A 22,701-nucleotide genomic window follows, 5' to 3' on the forward strand; every position below is an offset into this window, starting at 1 on the left:
TGCCACGTGCTCTAGGTGACCCTGCGTGAGCAGGGGGGTTGGACTCGATGACCTCTGAGGTCCCTTCCAACCTTCGGCATTCTATGATTCTATGAAAACACTTAGGAATATCATGACACATGTGGTGTGCAGACACACCCCCATATAGGTAGATATATATACATATATATATGCACACAAGTAAAGACACAAATAAAGCCAGGAGTAATTTTTTAACCCTTCTGTCCTCTCCTCAACTAACGAGGCCACCTGTTTTTCAGGGCACAAACGCACTGGGGCTCAGTTTGATAAGAAACATGGAGCTCTTTGTTCACTGTTCATTAGGCATAGGCAGATCAGGTCAAACACAGAGGCAACACAGAAGCCCCCACAACCATAAACATTTGGGATGGGGGTGTTTTCCGCTCTTTCCTGGCCTCTCTGTAGGGGGAAAAAAAAAAATCTAGGCTCGATTACCCAGTAGTCTCACATTTATGCAAATCTTCATTAGAACAACAAATGGCGCTAAGAATGGCAGCTAATTAACCCGCAGCCATCCGCTGTTGGAGGATTAGAGGGAGCGGGAGGCCAGCTGCAGCTCCGCTGGCAAGCGCTGCGCTCCTTCCGAGCAGGCTGAGCACAGGAAAAGGGGTGTTTGCTCCTGCCAGTCACCCGCTAATCCACAAAAGCCGGGGAGGGAGGCAGGCTCCTTCCTCCCTGCCTGTGCATCCCTGCTCTTTGTTCCCTATCACTCACGGCAGGAGCAAGTTTGCCCCTTTTTTAGGAAAAAAAAAMCACTACTGCAAGCCTTTGCTTGTAAGCTGCCTCAAACCCTTCAATCCTGATTATTATTAATTGTCTCTATTTTGCTTGGCAGTATCAGATAGTAAACTGTGTTAATGAATGTCTGAATTTTGTAACAGCTGGCTGAGTTTTTTAGGAGGGGGAAGGGGTGATGGAGTATTTGTGTATGAGTGAACATGTGTGAATTATCTGTGAATGTAAGAGAGCCAACTGGAATGGCATCAGAGAGATGTAGGAGATGATGGGTTATGCTAGCAGTCAGGCTAGAGATTAGTATTTTTCTTTAAGGTGGTACTCTCAGGGCATGCCATACAGCTCTTTCCACAAAGCAGGGCCCCAATCTTGTAAATATTTTGGCATGTGCCAGTAACCCCGTGAAATCTGATAGCTGCGTTCATCTGCATAAAGCTGAGTATGTGTTTGTAGGCGATGTGTTCAAGTACTGAGAACAAATTTACTTTCCAATATTAGCTGTTAGGGCTTGTCTCCATGGATAGCTATTCCAGATTAAGTCCATGTGTGGACACTGCCCTCTTTGAAAATGGATTAAGTTAAGGCAGGAAAAACTTACTCTGGAGTGCAAGTTGACTGTACATTAGGTATTCAAGAGTAACTCTAAGAGTATAAATTCCCACACTACCTTAATCCAAAATAGCTTTGAAGAATAGATAGCCCTGCAAGTTTTGTACTTTTACAGAGAGTGGAATGTGAAAGCAAACTAATTATTTTTATTTCTAGACAGCTAATGCTGGTCTGGGTTAAAACATTAGCTGCTCTTGTTTGGTCATTCCCACCAAGGGTTCTCAAATCCTGGCAAAAGGAAAAACAAGATTGCACTGAAGCTTCTTCTCTGCATATCCTCCTTTTCCATACATCCAAAATAGGGACTTTGCTGGCCTGGTTGTCACTTGTGTCTTAAGAATCTAATGTACATTTATGTCTGCTTAGTAACACATAGGGAAGTCTTGATGAGGACATCAGCACAAAACCTGTTAAACCTAGCTCGCATAATTCTACTCCTCACATATTGTGCAATTGTTTGTGTTTAGTTGCCTACCATTTTTTCTATATAATAGTACTAAAATCAGGAATAATTTTACCCCTCGATCAAACTATCAAACTACTAAACTGGCATTCTCTACCAAGAAAAGAGTCCACCGTGCAGGCCTTGTTCTTGCCCCACTGTCCACATGTCACACTGTTCATTTGGGAAGCTCCTGGATTTCACTTGGCTGCTTGTGTTCAGCACATTGCAGGCCAGGATTTGTACAGCAGTGCAAGAGCTGGGATAAGAAGAGACATCTGGATACTATAAGCAACCAAAGCATTTTCTTTTTGCACAAATGTGTCTGGTTACACTCAACATTTGTCTGGCAGCTGTAATAAAGGTAACTGTGGAGGAGCTCTTTGAGAACCTCACTTTCTGGGCTCTTTAGAAATCTATCCCAAATTTCTAGTCTAAACTGACTGATGGGAATTTTATACTCATTTGTTTTTAAGAAAGTCTTATCCTATAGTTTAAATGACAGTCTTTTCTTCCTTTTATTGATTTCTGATGCGTTAATGAAGAACCATCCTGCTTCCTCTAGGTCTTTTCTTTGCTGCACACTCAYGAGATTTATGACTACAAACCCCTTTTTTATGCTTTTGCTCATCCTTGTAGGATGGCCCTTTTCTGCCCCAGCATCATGCTGAAGTCATCGTTCTTGAGCATGACTGATTTGTGTGGAGTTTATCAGTGCATGACGCACAGCTARACAGACTAACCTGATCATGATCACAATCATCTGGGATGAAATATTTACTGTTCCCAGTTGGATGTTTCTGTCTCACTTTCAGCCCTGCCAAAGGTTATTTCTTTCTGAGCCCTGTCATTTTCACTGTTCATCTGACTGTCTTCTAACTCAATAATGAGTTTAAAATTGGGAAAAAAAAAAAAAAAAAAAGAAAGGAGTATGAGGGTGGAAATGGCCATTAGTCTCTGGGAAAAGGAGTAAACAACTGACAGCAATAACCACTTAATGTAGACCAGCACTAACCAGGTGAGTTGGTATGACTCTGCTCTTAAATACTTTAGTGGTGCATTGCATCTAAGTAAGTGGTGTAAAGCTGCGTATCTCTCTTATCCTTTAAACGCACCAGAAGTTTGATTGAATTTTGATGAGCTGATTTTGTTCAGTATTATGTGATTTTAGCTTACAATTGAGGCATATATGTCCTCATCAGTAAGTGAATTTACAAGACTAAATGAGTTGGACAGAGAGCATTAAGTTACAGTGGTGTGGGTCCCGCCAGAGTTAACATGATTTACAACTGCTCAACACTTCTRAAAAGTCAACTGATCATGTTAAAACACTTTACAGTTCATCTTCTGGTGTTCAAATGTAACATACCCCAGTTAGAAATATATATGCTGATTTTTTGCAAGTGTTACTATGAATCATGACTTTACTAGATAGTTTCATACTTGTTAACCCACATTAGGTAATACGATGGCTCTACTCCTTAATGACATACATTCACCTAAACAAGGATGAACAACGTCAAACAACATCCTAAGGTTATGGGAATCTTTACTTATCTCACTAGAGAGCTCAGATGACATGCCATCTTTATATGAGTCATCTTCGTATTTTCCTGTATTCCTTATAAGAAATTCACTATTCTCATCATTGAGTAGGTGTTGTTGACAATGGCAGATAACATTATTTTTGCCTTCGAGTTTCAACAACAGGTTATCCATGTGGTTTGACAGGATTTAGGTTTGCCTAAATATTTTCTGCCAAAAAGACATAATGTAACACTCTTATCTGCACCTGCATGAGGGTGCTGGCATTTAGAAAACTTTGAGATGGGATGCAGCTATTACAGTATTATTTTTTCTCCAGAGATTATAAAATCTGTTCATTATAATCCTTTGCAGGAAAGGATTCAGTTGTGTACCTTAATGCATATCTTCTGTCCTCAATGGGATCTGAAACAGCACTTTGGAGAGTGACTTTGCAATACGAGCAAAAAAGGCCTAAAAGCCTGCAGGGTATTCGCCCTGCTGCAAGGCTCCTGAAATTGTTGCTATGTGTTTATAGAGCCTTTGCAAAACTGAAGTCAGTGGGGAGCTGTAAGTCAGACAACATGCAAGGGAAAGCCCTGAACCCACCAGCTTGCTCCACTTCCCAGCCCTCCTCCCGTCTCCACGCACAGCGTGCACTTTCCCAGTGATACGTGCATCCGCTCGGTTCTCTTGATTCTGGCTATAGCCAGAGGGAACTTGATATGATGCCCTGATACCTCTGCACCATCCCCAGGAGGCAAGGAAAAGCATGGGCAGATCTGGTGTTTGGAAAGTCCTGAATACCTGTGTTTTGAATTTGTGTTATGGTTTGGGAAATTTAGAACTTCCTCTAAACGCTTATCACTAATAATGCCTTAATCCCTACCCTCACTGAGGTATTGGCAGGGGTAGAGCTCGATAGGYCAGTTAAGGAAGCCACTTGCCCAGCTGCCAGAGGCAGCTGCCACCTGCGCCAGCCCTGGAACAGGTCTTGCGCACACCTCAGGCAAAGTGAAGTAGATTAACACAAGCCCTCTCTGGAAAACCCATCCACGTTGCATTTAAGCTGCCAGGCATTGACTTGCTGCCCACGGACATGTTCCATCCTGTCGACTCTGCTTTGAGGACCGATCGTCCATGCTGCAGGGGCATTRGCGTTCAGAGTCACCTGGGCTATTTGCAGAGCAAGCCTGGGTCACCCCACAGCCCTGCTCTTTGAGTCAATAAAGCACCCCATAGCCCTGCTCTGTCAGCCCAGTTGAACCTGTATCTGTTGGAATGTCTAAAAGGTGTCTGCTTTATCGATAGGTCTATTTTCAGTATTGCTGAGAGATCTGAAAGAGCTAGCCTGTCCAAAAAAGTTTAAAAATAAATCTAAGGCAGCTTAATAAAGGAAAATGTAACATAGCTGTAAAAATAAAATCTGTTCCATGTTGAAACATTTGGCTTTGAGTAAGGATTTGGCTGACTTGTGGTCACAGTTCTGCTGTTTGGCTGCAGTACTCCAACTTTAAAATAGCTCTGTAGCCCTGAGTAATGAAGAACAGGTCCATGTCCCTAGCCACTGAGTAGGCTGGATGAGGCTTTTTTTCTCCCTCTGTTCTTCTATATATCTAGAGCTAACAGGAAGCAAGTATGATGTTTCTCCTCATCTCTCATCTGGTGCTTCTCTATAGCAGAGGCTGCTTTCTGTCAGTGCCAGTGCATGTCAGATGCTTCTTCTGCAATTTTTTAGACTTCCCAATTATCATTCCTTCTTTTCCCTTCTCTACCAGTTGTGAAGTGAATTTAGAAACTCTGGATGACAGCAAGTTCAAGGGATGAGCCTGTTCTCATTTTCCTCATTCCTGTATTTTTTTCCCTTAAAGACATAATGTGCAGTTTTCTACTATCAGAAAACTTTGCTTTGGAATCACATCTGACTTTCTTTCCTTCCCATTTAGCTAGTCCTCAAAAAGGACTGTGAATCTTTCCTTGACCAAGTATATTTTGCACTGTTTTAAAATGAAATTACGTTTCTTTGTAAAGCATACAGAAAAGAGGAGTAACGTAAATGTTTCTTCAGTAGTAATCCAGCATGTTTTGAGTAGAACTGTAATAAATATACTGGAAAGTGACTAATACAGTTCTATACTGGCAAAACAATATATTCTTTTTCAATTTTAGTAGTCTAGCTAACCACAGATACTTGGATTCTTCTCTATATGCTACCACTTACACCATGACTGTATGGTAGTAGCAGACATACGACAAAATAATCTCATTTTGCCATATATCCTTTTTGTAAACAGCAGAGGATCATGTGAGCAATGAAATTGCTCTCTTATCTGAGATTGTTTTTATTATATATTTATGTTCTTTAGCTTACAGCTGTTTTTCCCTTATCTTCAGAATTTGTATACTATATATTCTGTCAGGAATGGATATGGTTTCTAGTCCATTTCAGCAAAWTGGGAAATATTCTTTTTGTGCTTTGTTGGAGTGACAAGGCATAGATTTTTTACATACAGTAAGCAAAGTTAAAAACTGTAGTCAGTTTGGGCTGTAATGTTTTTGTTTGGCTCTAAGTTACAACATAATTTTCTGTATGTCCCTTTTAATATCTCTGTCTCAGGATGTCTTCAGATTAGATTAAGTAGCTCCAGAGAAAACCCCAGTAGTTTTTTCTTGACAAGTATAGAAGTTAGTGTGCTCTGTCATGCTACTATCTTGTTGCCACTGGACGAGAAGTAGTGTGGATTCGTGCATATAGCTGATTGCTTTACATAAAAGCCTTAGTAATAAGTTGTCCTAAAGGAGTGTGAAGGGAAAATGCAGTGCAAAACTGATCATTTTTGTTCTGCTGTGAGTACAGAATGACAACACCAAAGACAGGATTGCCTTGGGAAAAAAACATCAGCACCAATTTCATTCACATGAGCAAAGCTCTCGCATCAAGTTTGGCAACATACATACTTTTTGCCAGAAAGTACATATTTATTTTTAAATATTTTACATTCCCTTGCAAGTTCTGCAGAATCTACTAAATATTTATTGAATTAATATGTACATATTTTAACTGATTTTATCACATATTCTAGAGTTCCTGTTCATAGATCTTTTTACAGATCTTTTTTCTTTYAGAGATCCTATTTACAGAGTTTGGATACACAGCTCCAATAAACTAAAGGCACTTAGGCACCTAAAGATACAGGCAGATAACCACTAGGGTTTTCAATACTTCCCATGAGATTTAGGCAACGAGGCTAGAATTCTCTCTGCACTGTCAGGCAGCTACAAACTTTTTATATATCTAGTCATATATATTTGCAGAAGCATATAACTATATCTTCAGATATACATATCACGGAGTTCAGCTCTGTGAGTGGAATTCATAAATATGAAATGAAATGTGTATAGGCCAACAGTGCAGCACCATATGTTATGAAAATTATACATGCATAAGTATTTAAGGAGAATTAATTTGCATAGATATAAAGAGCCGATGTTCTAAAATGTTCTAAGTTTTTGTTCTTCCCAGTTGACTAAGTCCCCTCAACATGAACCAATGATTGTGAGGATTACTGTAACAGCAGGAAAAGCATTTGTGAACTGTCATCCCTTCAGTAGTTCTCAAGGAAATATGTCTTGGAATATCTCCTAATTATGTGTTCAGGGGAGAAGGCTAGGATCAAGATTACTATTTATGTTGGCTTAAATCTTTGCTCTTTTCAGTCATGCACTGGCAACACCTTACAGACAGAATAGCGTTGTCTGTGAGCATTGATGCATTTCATGTATATTGATGTGTATTATTCAAAATTCATGAGCCAACATGGGAAAGATTAATACAGCTGTAAGAAATAAGATTATTTGGAAATATTTATTTTAAAAACACAATAATATGGTTTTATAAGACTAACATCTGTTGAAGTAATTTCTTTTCTTTGAGAAGTATCTGGAGTTATTTGCAGAAGATTACTGGTAGGTGGTATATAATTTAAAAAGTAAATGGCACAGATCATTTTAGAAAAAAAAAGTRTACAAGCTGGCTTTTGTGATATATAAAAAAGAATTTAGTTATTTGATATTACTCCAGATGTCAATCACACATGCACTTACCCTATCCTTTTTTTATCTGTTATATTGTTAACATTTCAAGCAATAATCATTAGAAATATTGAGGATTATAGACATTCTCAAGCAGAAGAATAGTAATATGCCATTTGGTCAGATAGGTTGCCAGTAACTGCYCATTGCTCAGTGGTTCAGTGAAGAGTATAAAATTCCCTCAAAGCACTTTACTCATACAGTAATACTTGAGAGGAAATTCCTTCCTAACCACAGCTAATGATCAGATTATGTGTTGAAGCATGAGCTTCAACATAGCCTTTGCAAAGACAACTTAGCTGGTGCCATGACTAGTGAGTCTTTTAATCTTTTTTTAATTTTCCTACACTAATTACCTTACAATATTCCTATACTATATTCTTCTTTTTGTGTAATTAGTGGGTGTATGAAGCATTTACTTCCTTTTAACTTTTTCCAAATGTATTGATTTTTTTTGTTGTTTGGATTCCTCTTTTGTTGTGGAAAAGATGAGAAAGACCACTTAATTTTTTATAATCCTCTTTATAAAATTGCCTGTCACATCTTATTTTGTTTTATCTTCCTTTTTTTTCTAGAAGAAATAAGCTTAGATTTTAATCATTCTCTAAATGGGAAAGATTTGACAATGCTGCTAATAACCTCTTGTCCTTTTCAATATGTTTTCTACTATTACATTGTATTTATTTAGGATTAGGTGAGAAAAATTGAACTTGAGACATAATAGCCAACTATCAGTTTATTAAATATCATTTGATGAAAGCAATGATCTATGAAAATCCAAATTTGTAAAGAGTCTGTGTATATCACTAACAAGAAATAGAGATGTATTTGACAATCATTGACAATCATAACAAAAAAAAAGATTCTTTTCATTATCCTTAACCRATGTTAAATTCTAGTATACTTCAAAAATACCTGAAAAAATATACATCTTTTAAAAATATTTTCTTACATAAAGTTTCATGAAAGGTGTATGAGAAATATACGTTCAAAACCTTTAAAAATTTTTGCACCTCTGTTCAAGAAATGTGTTTTATTACGTCTATCTTACCCACAGTTAAGTTAAAAGTACTTGAGAGTTTCATYGAAAAATGTTAAAAATAAGACAGGTAGCATTCATGCTTCTTCCAATAAACATATGTAATAAACAATAAATCCTTTTGGAAACCCATACCAAAATAAGATATCGATTTTGAATGTTTCACTGTATAAAATATTTGAATAAAGCAATGAGTTATTCTATTTTTAATTAAAATCCTRGCTTAAATAGCAGGCATTTCAAAATATAACATCTTCTTCCAAAATTCACCCCATTTGCAGTCATTAGACGTACTTTCTTTGTTTCCTGCAGGCTGTGTCTAGCCAATACAGACACTTCCTTAATTACAATGGAGTGTTTTGAATGAAGTCAATACAACACATTTGGGCTTAACTGATTCCATTTCAACTGCTGAGAAATGCTTTCTTTTCCTTACTGAGTATATTTTCTCACTAATAGAACTGCATATATTTAAGAGAAAAAGTAATTAAACTCAAAAAGCAAATGACATTAACTATCACAGTGTATTCCTACATTTAATTCTCTAATCTCATAATAATTTAATCTAATTTTCAGTGTTCTCAGTACAGATARCTCAGATCTTGGCTGGCATCACTCCAGTTGATGACTTTACCCCAATTTTTTCCTGTAGATTTTTTTCTATGTTGCTAAGTATTTTTCTTTCCCTCTGTGTATTTTTTAATATAAAGGGAGGGCAAAACTTGCAATTTTTTAYTGTATGTTTCTAATTGGGTATGAATCACATTTAGCACAATTCTTTTTAAAAATGTACTTTCCTTTTGTTATTCTTGTTCATCTTAGAAATGACAGTGTTCCAGATTCTTTAAGTTCCAGAAGTGAAGCTTGCTACATTTGGCTTTTTAGTAGATTCATCATAATGAGTCAGTCCTCAAAAGCATCATCACCAATACAAAATTTACAATCCTGGGTATAAATATGCTAGCTAATAAATCATTTAATCTCTCATTTCTTGAGTAAGATGATTTTGGAAATTCATATTCCTGAATGGTTCAGAGTCTGCTTTCAGGAAAGATTTACACTATTGCAAGGCGAGTCTTTTTTATTTAGCATGGCTAATTTTCTACATTTTTCAGCAGGGGAGGAGGAAATGGTAGTTTGTTTTTACAGTTTTGCAGAGCCATCAAACAGCAACAGATAAAACAAATTATATACAGAGTGTGCTTCAGAATACCTATTTCCATAGAAAATCAAGTTCAGGTGCTTTAACTCGAGGATCAAACAGTTACTTAAATATCAAAATGTAGAATGTAATTGTCTCAAATTTAGGGATGGGATATACAGTAAAATGTTATTCACATGGGATACAGAAATAGAACCCTGATTAATAAAATATTGGTAGAATATTCCATCTGCACAAGGCATAAAAAAAGGGACTGCTGTGGGGTAGAGCTGTGTGCAACTTTGGGGTGAATTAGATTTTGGAAAATTATCAGGGACTGGAAAACTCATCACTTGCACATCTTCAGGGTAGAATTCCAGTCTTCATACTTTCTTGAGCCATTGAGCATTGGTACAATGATCTGCCTTGGATGCCTATTTCAGTAGAACAGTGTTGCTATAAATTCGGTGGTACTCAGTAGATCAGAGTCCACCATGCCAGCCCTGTCAGAAACCTGTCAGGATTTGCACCTTACCAGTGAGACTTACCCCACAGAAGCCTTTACCTCACTCTGCTGGTATGGCACATGAAGATGGGTGTTAATGTGAGAGGAAACAAACATTTCAGTCTTTGGTCTATGTTTGAGGCCTTCTGGCCATTAGTACTAAGTTCTTCCCTTTCATTCATAAAAGCATGCTTTAGTCTTTTGAAATTCTATAAGAAATTCYGAATAGCTGTTGTGGATTTAAATGAGTTGAATTAATAACATGATTTAATAGCACAAGGAGAAAATCAGATTAAGCCAAAATAAGCAGCATTCATAGAGTATGTAGACTTTTCTAGTTATTCTACAGATTAATTTCCATAGGGGAACAAAGAAATAGACTCACGAGCAGGATTCAGATGACTCCCATATCTCACCTAAAATGACTCCAGCGTGCCGAAGTTCAAGATTTTGATTTTACTCATGTTCAAACACTTCTAAAAGTGACGATGCTTTTAGCACTGGTTTTCTCTGTTTCTAAATGTCACTAAAGACTAGACTACGCAGTGCTGCATAATGCTTCCTCCCTTTCTGTTCCCAAGGAGTGCACATAATGGATGTATCCTATGAGACCACTCATTTTTCTTGCAGAGCAGTCTACATTTGGTATATGGGATTATAGGACATCCAACACTCTACAAATTGTGACCACAGGGAATGCATTTACCCTTGCTTGCTTTGGGGTTAGACTGTTCACTTGGGAAGTATAAGACACATAAGTTACTATTTTGCCAGGAGATGTAATCAGTGAGAGCAAGAGAAGAAATAATCCAAAATATTTTTTTTTTTTAAGAAATTTTAAAAGCACTATTATCTATTCCTCCCTAAGAAAATCAAGCAAATGCGTATGCGGTGTTTTTCCAAAAATATAGTTACAAAGCTATAGATACATGCCAGTTTTATTGTGAATCTTAGCATTTTSGTTAGTTGAGAGCATTTTGAGATCTTGAGTGCTGTGATTCCCTGGTTATCTAGTCACAATGATCTTCCATAAGGTAAACATATATTGTTATAACTTACTSTCCATAAATTTTATCAAACCATATGCCATGTAATGTCTTCCATATCAAGTTCTCAGTTACCTCTAACACTTTTTTTTAACTAATAAYAATGACTGTTTCTGAATGGAGTTCATTATTATGAAGAACAGATACTTTGCTAATGTATCAGTGCTTTTAATTTTGAGATGCAACCATGCATCAAAGCAAAGAGTATTATTTCAGAACTTTAATTGTGCCAGCATGCTGACACTTCTAATAGGTGCGTGTTCTCCCTTAATTAAAGACAACTTCTAAAGATCACTGCCCTGTGCCTCACTGATCCGTTATTGCATTAGCTAACTCCCAGTCAGCCATTGAAGTGTACAGAAACGTTGCTAAAGTTTGAAGATTGGAAAAAAACCTTGCTGTTTAAACAAGAATGATTTCCTTTGGCAAGATATAGAGATGAATCACTGCCAACACTTTCCTTTAAGAGCCGTATTAATAAAATTGGGACAGATAATACTCCTTACTTCTGAAACATATTTTTCTGAGGCAGCCTCATATTTCACACAGATCTGTGGTAGGTAGCTTCACAACAATCAAATGCAAGTCTAGAGAGAGTCATGAATTGCTCCTTCCATATATCCAAAATGTTTAGTGAATGGGTGTTTTCTAAAYTGATTTACAGGGCTCATTTGGAGATAAGTAACATCCCTCCAGACATTAGTGTGGACATTGGAATCAGCTCATACAAACTTTAATATCTATTCAACAACTTTTTTCCAGTCATTACATGAACTAATAGAAGTCAAATACATTGCTGACCATTCTGTAGAGATCAAAATTTAGAGTCAGGTCATGGATATCAGTCTCTTTACAAGACATAGAAACACCTGTCTATGGTGCTTATACAGCCTCATTTATCAGAGTATCCAAATACCTCACAGTTTTTAGTGTATTTATTATCAGGCTAAGCTACATGATGGAAAACTATCCAATTCTACAGAAACAAAGGCATCACAGTAAGAGCACATAACTTTCTTTGGGTCATCATGAGTCCTTTCAAACTGTGAGGTCCAAGATGCTGTGAACTGTGAAGTCCACTCTGGAAGATTACATCTTGTAAGCGGTGTGGGATGACTGCTCCCTGCTTATATGCCCAGGCGCCCACTCTGTCTGCATCCTGGGTAGACAACAGCTCAGCAGACCTGAGATTTTATTCAGAAAAGATGATCTGATCCAGCAATTTTCTCCCTTTCCTTTTCTTCTCCAGCACTGACTGATTTGTACCAGACAACAAGCCCCTAGGTGTGTAGCAAGAGAGGTAGCCAAGGACAGGACAACTGAAGGACAAGGACTGTGGTACTGGTAAACAAAATGTAAACAGATTAATAGGAAATAAAATAATAATAATTTAGCTCCATTAGCTCCATGTTAGCCTATTGACCACTAGGTCATCTTCAAGCTGTAGTATTCATTAGAACTTCATTTAGTTCTATAAATACAAACGTGTTACAAAGGTATTCAGTGTAAATATGCAGATATATTTCCAAATACCGTGTCTCAAGTCATTATGTATTTGCCCTATATTTTCTTATTTCTCATATGATACTTGGAAAACCTATCTAGTGTTTTCTCTGGAGCTGACAAGTGACATTAGCAAGTCAGTCCTTGTCTCTTTAGACCTCAGCACATTGAATCAGCTTGCAGCTAAGAAAACTATGTCAAAGGATGTCTTACTGCATTTCTTGTTATTTTCCTTTTTAGTAGTAACAACTCTTGAAGGTCATAGGGTTGCCCACTTCATCAAAGCCATGTCAGTCCTAATAGCCAGCCTAATGACATGTGTAAGCTCCAAGGCAATTTGACCAGGCATATTTTGATATTTTAGCACACTGACAAAGCCTTTATATATATGCATTCTTGTACTGAGCATTAAGGTACGTCTAACCAAATCTGCAAAACTAATTCTTGAAACAAGAAGCAAAGTTCACTTTAGTCTGATATGAATTCTGCTAACATTAGGGAAATTAACTTTGTTGATTTCTTCTCTTTCTAGAATATGCTCATTTGTGCTATAAAGATCAGGGTTTTTTTAATGAACAGTTTATTTTATTTGTTCTACTGCTTTCATAAAAAATTCTTGATCACTGTATCTTTCTTTTGTATAGTTTTCAAAGAATCTTAGCTATGTTATATATGCGTAGTTTTAATTGTGTTCTCTGGAAAGTAAGAAGCAAATTGTACTTGAGCTTGTAGGGTGTGCTTGGCAATTCGGACTCCTGCTTCTGCTCTTTGTTCTCACTTAAATCATTCAGTTGTCACTGGCCCTGGGCTCATGCTGCCCTGGCTTCCAGCCGCGAGGCAGGTTTTATTGCAGCACAAACAGGGATTAGTGCTACGTTATACACATTTTCACTCCTGCCCTAATTTTGAACACGCTTTCCAAAGGTGAAAGGTTAGTGGAGTAATTCACTGTGTTGCTCCACTTGACTCTGTCTCCAAAGAATTACTTCGTTTTTATTAACGACAGCAAAGGAGAGCAGCACTGCTGCCGTAAGATCACTGATGGATGCTCTGATGCATTGCACATACCTCATTTTCCACAACAACACTCACAGTATCCTTGCCGTGGTCTTCTAGGAGTTCATTAAGTTACAAACAGGTGACAAGTGGCAAACTGAGGAAATCTGCTAAGGCAAAGTGAGGCTATAAATAAAACCACTCACAAACAATTCATCTTCTCTTAAGCCCTGTAAGAGGAACCTGGGAGTATTAAATTGTTTTATTACATATTCAGAATAGAATGTCTCACCCTGCTCTTGTGTTCAGTTTTCACTGGCTGGGCTTTTTATAACACTAACCCTGTTGCCACTGAAAACAATATAAAAGAATATAACAGGAGACAAAGCATGTATGTTTAAATTAAGTTTAAAGATGTTGTTGGCATGCATCAAGCTGTCAGCATTTGCTATTAGAAAATGGTGTTTAAGTGAATTATTAGTCTCCTTTTTTTCYCTGAACTTTTTTTTTAAGCATAGATTTTGGAATTTATTTCTATTTCTTTTATTAAAACTACACAAATTAGATTCAGAAAGCCTGACTTTCACAGCAAGCGAATGTAGAAACAGCACTGCTGTTTGCACCGAAATAACTAAATGAAATAAAGTAATTGATAGTATTTGAAAATTGAAAAAAAATTTTGGTTACTTTCTCTGGTAACCAAATGCTGCCTGTGTCACTGTATAAGGCTGATTCCAAGGCAGCTATCCTATAGAGAACTAATTCACAGAATGCTTTGATTGCTTTGATTTTTTCTTTAGAAAAAAAGGTATAAGAAGCACTGCCTCCTTTTTTTTTATTTTATTTTATTTTTTTTTTTCGATAGCAATACGACAGTATTTGGAAAAGGGAGGCAGCCTAAGCAGCCAAATAATATGTCATAGACTACAAACTCTTAACTGAAGCTCAAATGACTAAAAATTTGCTTTTTTTAATATTTGTTTTCTACATTCCACACATTGCTTCCAAAGAAAGGAAAGCAGATTTAATTTTTTGTGACTAACATACAGGTAAGAAACATAGAGCCTTTCACTGGGATGCCTGCAGAATAAGACCTTCAACTTTCATCTACCCTTTGGAAATTCCTCCAGCTTAATTCGGCTTCTTCAGTTGCTGGCCAGCTCTTCCATATTCCCCCTGATACAGAACTAAATCTAAACATGGACCAAAAAAAAAAAAAAGTAAATTGTAAATATTTGGCTAAAAGAACTGTGCTATTTTTATAGGTTGTTTTTTTAGTTTTAAAGTTCGGCAGAAATGTTTCAGAGAACCCATTTGTGATCGTATRATAACTGGTCCCATCAGCTGTTTTCTGTTAAAACTGTAAAATTCTGCAATAGAAATATTATATTACTTTATAAAGCTTATAAATATATATGAAAAATACATGCAAACACCCCTAATGTAGATTCTAATCCAAAATGTGTGTCTCTTTAAACATGTTGGCAGTAGTAGTTGGGATTTCATTCCATATCATGCGGCTGATAGAAGAGGCACATTGAAATCGAGCTGTTAAACACACTTGTCTCCATTTTTTTATTTCACTGGAGTATGTTTGCTATATTTTAAAAGAGTATTGAAAAGCCCAAGAGATGAATTCTGCTCTGAAATAGCTATTTGCTGACATAGAAATAGCTGTAAAAATACAAGCAGAGAAAAATACAATATAACAATATATTTTCATTTATTTGGAGGGAAACTTAAGTTTTAAATAAGAATTATAGTTTGTCATGTGAATGATAAAGCAGTATAACTTAGCATTAACATTAAACACAGCCGAAATTTTGTAATGACCGAAGCTCAGCTCATCCAAATCCCCAATGGCATTAACTCCCTAGAATTGCACTGTAAATTTGATTAGTCCTGCAACAGATATGAGACACAAAAATTCTTCCTTATATAGTCATATTAAGTGGCTGCAAAAGAAAATGGCAACTCATCGTATAGTAGCCTTTTTAAGCTTTTTTTTAACCAACATTTTTAAGCTAGGCAGGAACTCCAGCTAGATGAGCTTTCAAAACAACAYGTAAATACATTGTAATTTTATGAATGCTGATATAACAGGAAGATTACATATCTTTTTTTAAAGGTATGAGTTGAGGGAGGATTGAACAACTACACTGATCATACAAAGGATACAATAGCTTTTCTTCATATTTTAGTTCTCYGTATGGCATTTCTTATCTCACTGAGTCTTAGCTTTTGCCTAAACGTTGTAGAGGCCTCTTACAGCTGAAATGCTAGATCTGAGAGTTAAACACTATAAAGAACAATAAATTATAAGATATTAAAGTCATCAGAGCACAACTTCTTTGCTTAGCAGGTAATATGCAACCCACTATCTAGTGCTCCCACAAGTGGGCACAGAGGGTTTGGGCACTGCTGAGCACAGGGTAGGARAGGTGAGAAATGTGCAGACTTTTTGGGTTTCTAGAGCGCGGGAGGCTGGGGTGCCTGTACTTGGGGCCATGTCAGGAGGAGATGTGTGTTGGTGGTGTCACACCACAACAGCTTACATGACAGCCACGTTGAACCTGGAGATATAAGAGGTCCCAAAACATGGCCTTTGAGGTGCAGGGCTCTTCCATCCAGGACACGGAATTGCTACCCTGCCCCTGATCAGCAAGTTAGGAATCAGGGCAAGCCACTTCATCTGTCCTGGGGGACCCCGGAGCTGGAGGGAAGCAGTAGTTCAGATGCACCATTGCAAGTCCTGCACAGGAGAGCGTTAGGCAGCAGCCAGGAGAACTAATCTCCCAGTCAGCGGAGATTAACTGCTCTGATGGTCTGAGTTATCTGCAGAACCAGTCACTGGTCTCCGCAACGCTTGCCCTGCTTGCTTCCATATGGTCCTGCTTTTCTGTATGAGTGACCCAGCCCAGGAGGAAGGAGCTACTACGTTAGGTAATAACAAAATTGCCCTGCGTGCAAGTAGGAAAAAGAACAGGAACCCTGTCTGAGCCCCACAATATGGTCCATGCTCAATGTTTGCAGGATTAGGATCCTACTTACCTTTACTCATGGTTGATATATATTCACTGCTTTAAAAGTTCATGTTTCAGGGAATATTGTTGCCTGGACTTGTATATGCAGGTGTTATTTATGGCACCTGTGGCTTTTGTGCATGTGAAACATAGCTTAGTTTTGCTGTTTGTTATTAATCTATTGTGGTTTTAACTTCATTTATTTCATTAAGTTATTCYGATAATACATTTTTGGCATAGCTTTATATTCCGATCCTCTGCTTTTCCTTGTTGTTTGGACACAGTCCCATTTGGAGTGAATTTCTAAAATGAAGTGTGATTCACTGATGAATCACAATACTGCTAAAAAACAGAAGAAAAAGTAAGAGTGATTTATTAGTTATGGAAACAAATCTCTAACAAGAAGAATAAAACCACAGGTATATACAAATGCAAAATAAGAAACAGCTTTACAGTAATGAGAAATGGAAACATGGGAAAAGTACAGTTATATATTTTGAGCTTCAGTGATCCTTTTTATTTTTAATTGGATACTTAATGCAGCAGTTCTTTTATAAATACTTACTTGGCCCTACTAATGGAGATTTCAGAATATTCATTTTACTGTGCAGCCCAGCTGAGAATCAGGTTATGCTCAGCCACTCACAGCCTTGAACAGGGGAGGAAATGGGAACTGTTTGTTTTTCCTCTTATTTAGCATTTCGTAGGACTGGGAGGCTAGGGCCAAGGCTCATGCCATATCTTTAGCATATTATTATTATTGAGAATTAAATCTTTGTTTAATCAGATTTGGTTTAGGTGATAATTCTCATGCTATGCATGAGCTGCGTGGAGCTGGTGACTCAAAGTTTTGAGAGATTTTTCTCCTTGTGCCTACAATCCTGCTCCGTCCTCCAACACAGCCTGAAGCCGGCAGATGCAAAAAGAGACAATTTATATTCTGGATTTTACACACTTTCCTTGTGTCTCCGGTGCAAATGCATCATGCTGGATGAAATTGGCCACTGTGCCAATATTTGGATCATTTTAATCAAAAATTAATGAAAATTAAGGGCACTAAGGMAGAGAAACTCACACTTAAGTAACTTTCATGAGGTAACATTACAGCTTCATAGAAGAGTAAAGATTAATTCTGAGGCCTTTTGGGCATCAGCGTGGTGCTTCTCTGCTGTGTCCCATCTCCCTCTCTTAGCTCAAGAGAGGTCCCATGGCTTCCCTTGCACCAGAGGCAAGTCTGTCATCCCTTGGGCCTCAATGTTTCACCAGTTGCAGCAAGTATTTCCCCAGTCCCCCAAACACCCCAGTAACCATCTGCTGAGACCAACTCATTCTCCCCTCACAGCTTTGGCTGTAGAGATCCCAGACATGTTGCCAGCACCTGCTAGAAGTCACCTAGCACAAACTCTTGCAAGGAGTGGTCTCCATAGAAGCAATATGAAGGCTGCTTTGGTACTGGGAAATATTTCCTCCTCCTGAGCCATTCTGACTTTCCAGCCAAAGCATTTGTGCCTTCTCCTAGTTTTATGGCTTCACAGGAACTGTTAAAATAAACTAGCTTTTCAAACACCCCTTAAAGAGTTCTTATTAAAGTCATCATACATTACTGAGTATTTAGACGTCACAGCTCAAAGCCCTGTGACAGAGATAGGAAATAGTTCAGTCCTTTTGGCAAGAGCCGTTTTTCTTCTCCTTCAGTTCRCAGCTTTGCCAAAACATGGTTTTGTTCTTTATTTAATACTGTTGTAATTAAGTAAATTTATAGACAAATTGCCAATTTGTAAAGAACAATACACTGGGAGTAACAAAAGGTTTGGACACTGCTCACACTGAGACAGAGAAGTATTTCTCCTCGCTCCTGAATTCCTCCTTTGCTCAGGCAGATGCTGATGGAGAAGGGCACTAATTTCAGGGAAGCACCCTGAGATGATACCAAATCCCAGATCACTCTCTTGGTGGGAATCACCTGCAACAAGTGCTGTATGGGCATCTAATGTCTTGCAGGTAGTTCTTCTCCAACATTACTCCAGTCAYGAAGAACAACTTTCCCTGCAAGTATCAGTAGACAGTTAGCTTTCTATTTGTGCCAAACAAAATCCTTCCAGTAATCCCCTATGTATTTCTTCTCTTTGTCTGAGAAGATAAAGGTGATACTCTTTCTATTCTGAAACTTTTAAAATAGATCGTAGATTAGATATACCTCTTTGACAGTCATGCATGTAAAAATAGTAAAGTCCATGCCTCAATGATCTCCTCTGGATATATTAAGATATTAAAGTTAAGCACATGCAGTGTTTGCAGGGCTGAAACTATGGGGACTTAGTGCACCACGTTCACAGTGATTGCTCGCCTTACTAATTTAKAAGTTTCAAATTTAGGATTCAAACCACAGGATCAGGAAAATATGTTCAATACAGAGCAAARGATTTTTTTCACTAGATATGATTTACTAACATTCACTAATGTTGGCAGTAAGACAATGAATTGATTTTTGGCTGAGCAAATGTATTTATGCTATCGTACACCCTAACCATCAAACAAACAAAAAAGCCTAGAGCCATTCTGCTTTGCAGAAGGCCTCATGTCTAGCCCAGGAGGGTCTCAATGGTTGATTATGCTGTAGAATCACAACACTGAGATTACAGATACGCTGTGGAAGTTTGATATTCATGTTGTTCAATGGCACCATCTTGAGTCAACTGCAAAACTAATTATTTTGGGCTCTAATAAGAATTCGTGTTCCTCTAGCCTTTGAAAGGAATTAAAAAAAMATCAGTACTATTGCATGGTATGTGATACAATCTCAAGAAATTTGCTATTTCAGGAGAAGTACCAAGAGTATGGGCCTACCAAAAAGGGACAAAAATCCATACATTTTGTCTATTTTAAACTGAGAAGATATTGTTGTTTGAAAGAGAAAAATCTTGATTACACTTAGTCCTTTCTGGAAAAGTCTCTTTTTTTTTTTTCCCCTTAGAGAGCCCTTTTTTTCCCCTAACTGATCTTGCTTAATTATTTGAGATTTGCAGATTACTAATAATGCAAAAATACTGTTTATATTATTTCTTCTTCATATTCTTCATATTATTCTTCAATTCTTCATATTATTTTTTCATATTATTTCTTCTTTTTGGAAGTTCAGAAGTACCATGACAGAAACAAATCATACAGTATTCTGTCCATATTCATGCATATTCTATCTCAGAAAAGCCTCTTAAATCAAATACTAATTACAAAAGTTTGTAATTAACTTCTGTTGCTTTGAAAATTGTACTCACCGCCTGAAATCCTGGTCTTTCTTTATACTTTAAAAGTAGTCATAAAACCCATTTAACCTGATAATAGGATTAGAGCCTATACTCTTTTTARGTGGTAGTAATAGTATAGATACTTTTTTTTACGTGATAGTAGTGTAGATCTAATGTTTTAAAGAAATGCTTATTCCTATCATGTATAAGTCTCTCTGTCACTTTTATATCAGAATAAAATTATTGGAAATTTTGTTTAAAATCTAAAAAAAAAAAAGCTTTACTTATAAACTAACTAATAATTTACAGTTAATTGTCCAGTCAACTCCTTCTCATCTATTTTATTTCTTCCATTGTGCATGCTGACTTGCAGAATGCAAATAGCACTTTATTCTTACAGATAAACCTAACAGAACTTCCTCAATGAGTATTTCATGGTTTGTGTTTCCTTTTCAGCTGACCCCCTGGTTGGAAGTATTGCCACTCAGTATATGACTAACAGAGCAGAGCATGACAGAATGGCCAGACAGTGGACCAAGCGATACGCGACATAGGAATCTCCTCTAGAATATGCTGGACCTGTGCAAGCACATTCACTAAGTGCATCAATAGCCCTTCCCTTCATTCTTATTTTTTATTAAATTTTGAACCATTTTGTGACAAAAGGTTGTCCTTACTTTCCTTTTTTATTTTTATTTTTATTTTTATTTGTTTTGTTTTGTTCTGTTAACTTGAAAGCTGTTTCCCTCAAGTGTAGACAGGGAATTCTGGTTATCAGTGCAAAGAATGTTGGATCTGTAATAGTATAGAGCTTTGTCACAAAGCTTTGTATTAATGTGTGTTTTTTTTTTCTTTCATGTGGTTTTGGGGAAAACAAACAAATTCAGAATTATATCTCGTTTCTACTTAAATGTAGTGTTTAGGGTTATTTTTTTGTACTGAAGTCTTTAATGGTGGGTGCATGCTACTGGGAACAAGTTTTGTATAAAAGCTTAAAATCAAGAATCACTGTGCATTACTAAGACTGTGTTTATCACTAGCCTTCTGTTTCCCACACAAAAGGCTATTGCGTTGAACAAATTAATATGTATTTTGATTTACTTAAAAAAAAAGTGCTTGTAAATTTCTTAGGGACCTGCCACTTTTGACTGTGGATCAGTTGATGTACACTTGTATTATTAAAGCACTCAATAAAACACTGTGGCTGATAAATGCACTTTTTGCAAGACAGTGCTTTTGCGTTTATGCAGGATAGACTGCATAGTTCTGTGTGCAGTTGTCCTGACATAATACATCTGCAGGTTAGGCGACTATTTTTAGACCTGAACTATTCATTTCTTCTCAACAATACATTTCTTAACAGTGAATTCTTCAATGTGTACATCTTTCATATATAAACATCTTCTGAATTTCTTTTACAAGCTGGTGCTCAGATATTATGGAGACTCTTTCTRCATCTTTTATACTGTAGCTTCACTATATCCATTTTGTTATATTTAAAAGTTGACTTTAAAAATATCCTTACAATGAAAGCAGAATATGGGATGATGATTTTATTCAGTAGGCCTGATTTTGCCTTTCTCCAACATTTTTATTTGTAAAAGGAACTGTTATTAAAAAAAAAAAAAAAAAAGATGTTTTTTGATGGAAAATTGAGCCCATTGCACCAATCATTCCCAGCACGTTCAATGGCAAGGGTATTTCTATTCAGATTTGACCTTCAGGCTAATTTTAGATATGCAGCCATAGAAGGAAAACTACTTGGCTAAGGAAATGTGTGGGTGTTGTGATTTGGAAAATATATACTGTGATGCTGATATTTAAATGTTCTTTGTGTTGCAAAGACATACTGGAAAATCTCTGTCTCATATAATTAAATGTTACAAATGCTGTATACAGTGGTTGCCTACCCTCTCCCTCTCTCCTTGTTCTCTTATGTTTAGTAAGTGAAAATTTTGAAAAGTTGCACTAAAATGGAGACAGCATATAGAGGGAGACCAAATCCAACCCAACTCCAGCTGCCCTGAAAACTATGAAAAGTCAATATGATCTCATAGGTGCCCTGTGCCAACCACTTCACTGCTCAGTTTTTCCAGGCTCTTTTGTTTTTCCCTCAGCTGTTCGCTGATAATGGAACAACCCACCTCAGCTCATGGAAGAGGTGTCCTCTTCATGCAGAGAAGCTGGAGACAGTAGCTTTGTCACAGACAGTATGCACACACTGCTCTAGGAACCCCGAGGATCTCAAAAAAAATGACTGTTTTGACCAAAGTAGTTGGAGAGCTTTCTGTGTCTGAAGAAGCCAACTGGTTAACGACGTGGCCATATAACATTTTGAGGCCAGCAGATCCCAAATACTGATGAGAAAGAACAATAATATTTTTGAAAAATAAAAACAGTCCACATCACCCCTCAAGTGCACCAAAGCCCAGACTCAACTCATTCAGAACACTTTTAAAGGGACAATTATTATAAGTGTTTCCTTCAGAAGTTGCTTCCACCGTATAAAGAACTCCCACAGTTGAAGGGAACCTACCCATTGAAAAAAAATACCACAAACAAACCATATCTTGCCCAGTAGAGTAATGGCATAACTTCCTTTATCCCAACTGCTAAAGAAGAGATTTATATCATGAAGGATCTGTATCCCTCGAGACAACAATTATTATCCAGTTTCAGATATTTCTCATGAACTGCTTTAAGTGCCTGCCATACTGCAGGCTTTATTTACACTCAGCTGAACAGAATGCATTAATTTCCCAGCTATAGTTCCCAGAAAC

At 37.2% G+C, this 22,701-nt stretch overlaps 1 protein-coding gene across 2 annotated transcripts in view; it reads left to right on the plus strand.

The window, feature by feature from the left end:
• Nucleotides 1-21,268, plus strand: part of LOC112952619 (ubiquitin-conjugating enzyme E2 E2) — a 189,816-nt gene extending 168,548 nt beyond the window's left edge. For both annotated transcript variants that reach the window (XM_026045509.1, XM_026045510.1), the window contains exon 5: nt 20,378-21,268. In XM_026045509.1, the coding sequence (XP_025901294.1) occupies nt 20,378-20,475 (98 nt within the window). In that variant the 3' untranslated portion in view covers nt 20,476-21,268. The remainder of the gene's footprint in view (nt 1-20,377) is intronic.
• Nucleotides 21,269-22,701: the final 1,433 nt, after the last annotated feature.

This window comes from Nothoprocta perdicaria, unplaced genomic scaffold (assembly GCF_003342845.1).
Source record: "Nothoprocta perdicaria isolate Ctin4 unplaced genomic scaffold, notPer1 scaffold_40, whole genome shotgun sequence".
NCBI lineage: Eukaryota > Metazoa > Chordata > Aves > Tinamiformes > Tinamidae > Nothoprocta > Nothoprocta perdicaria.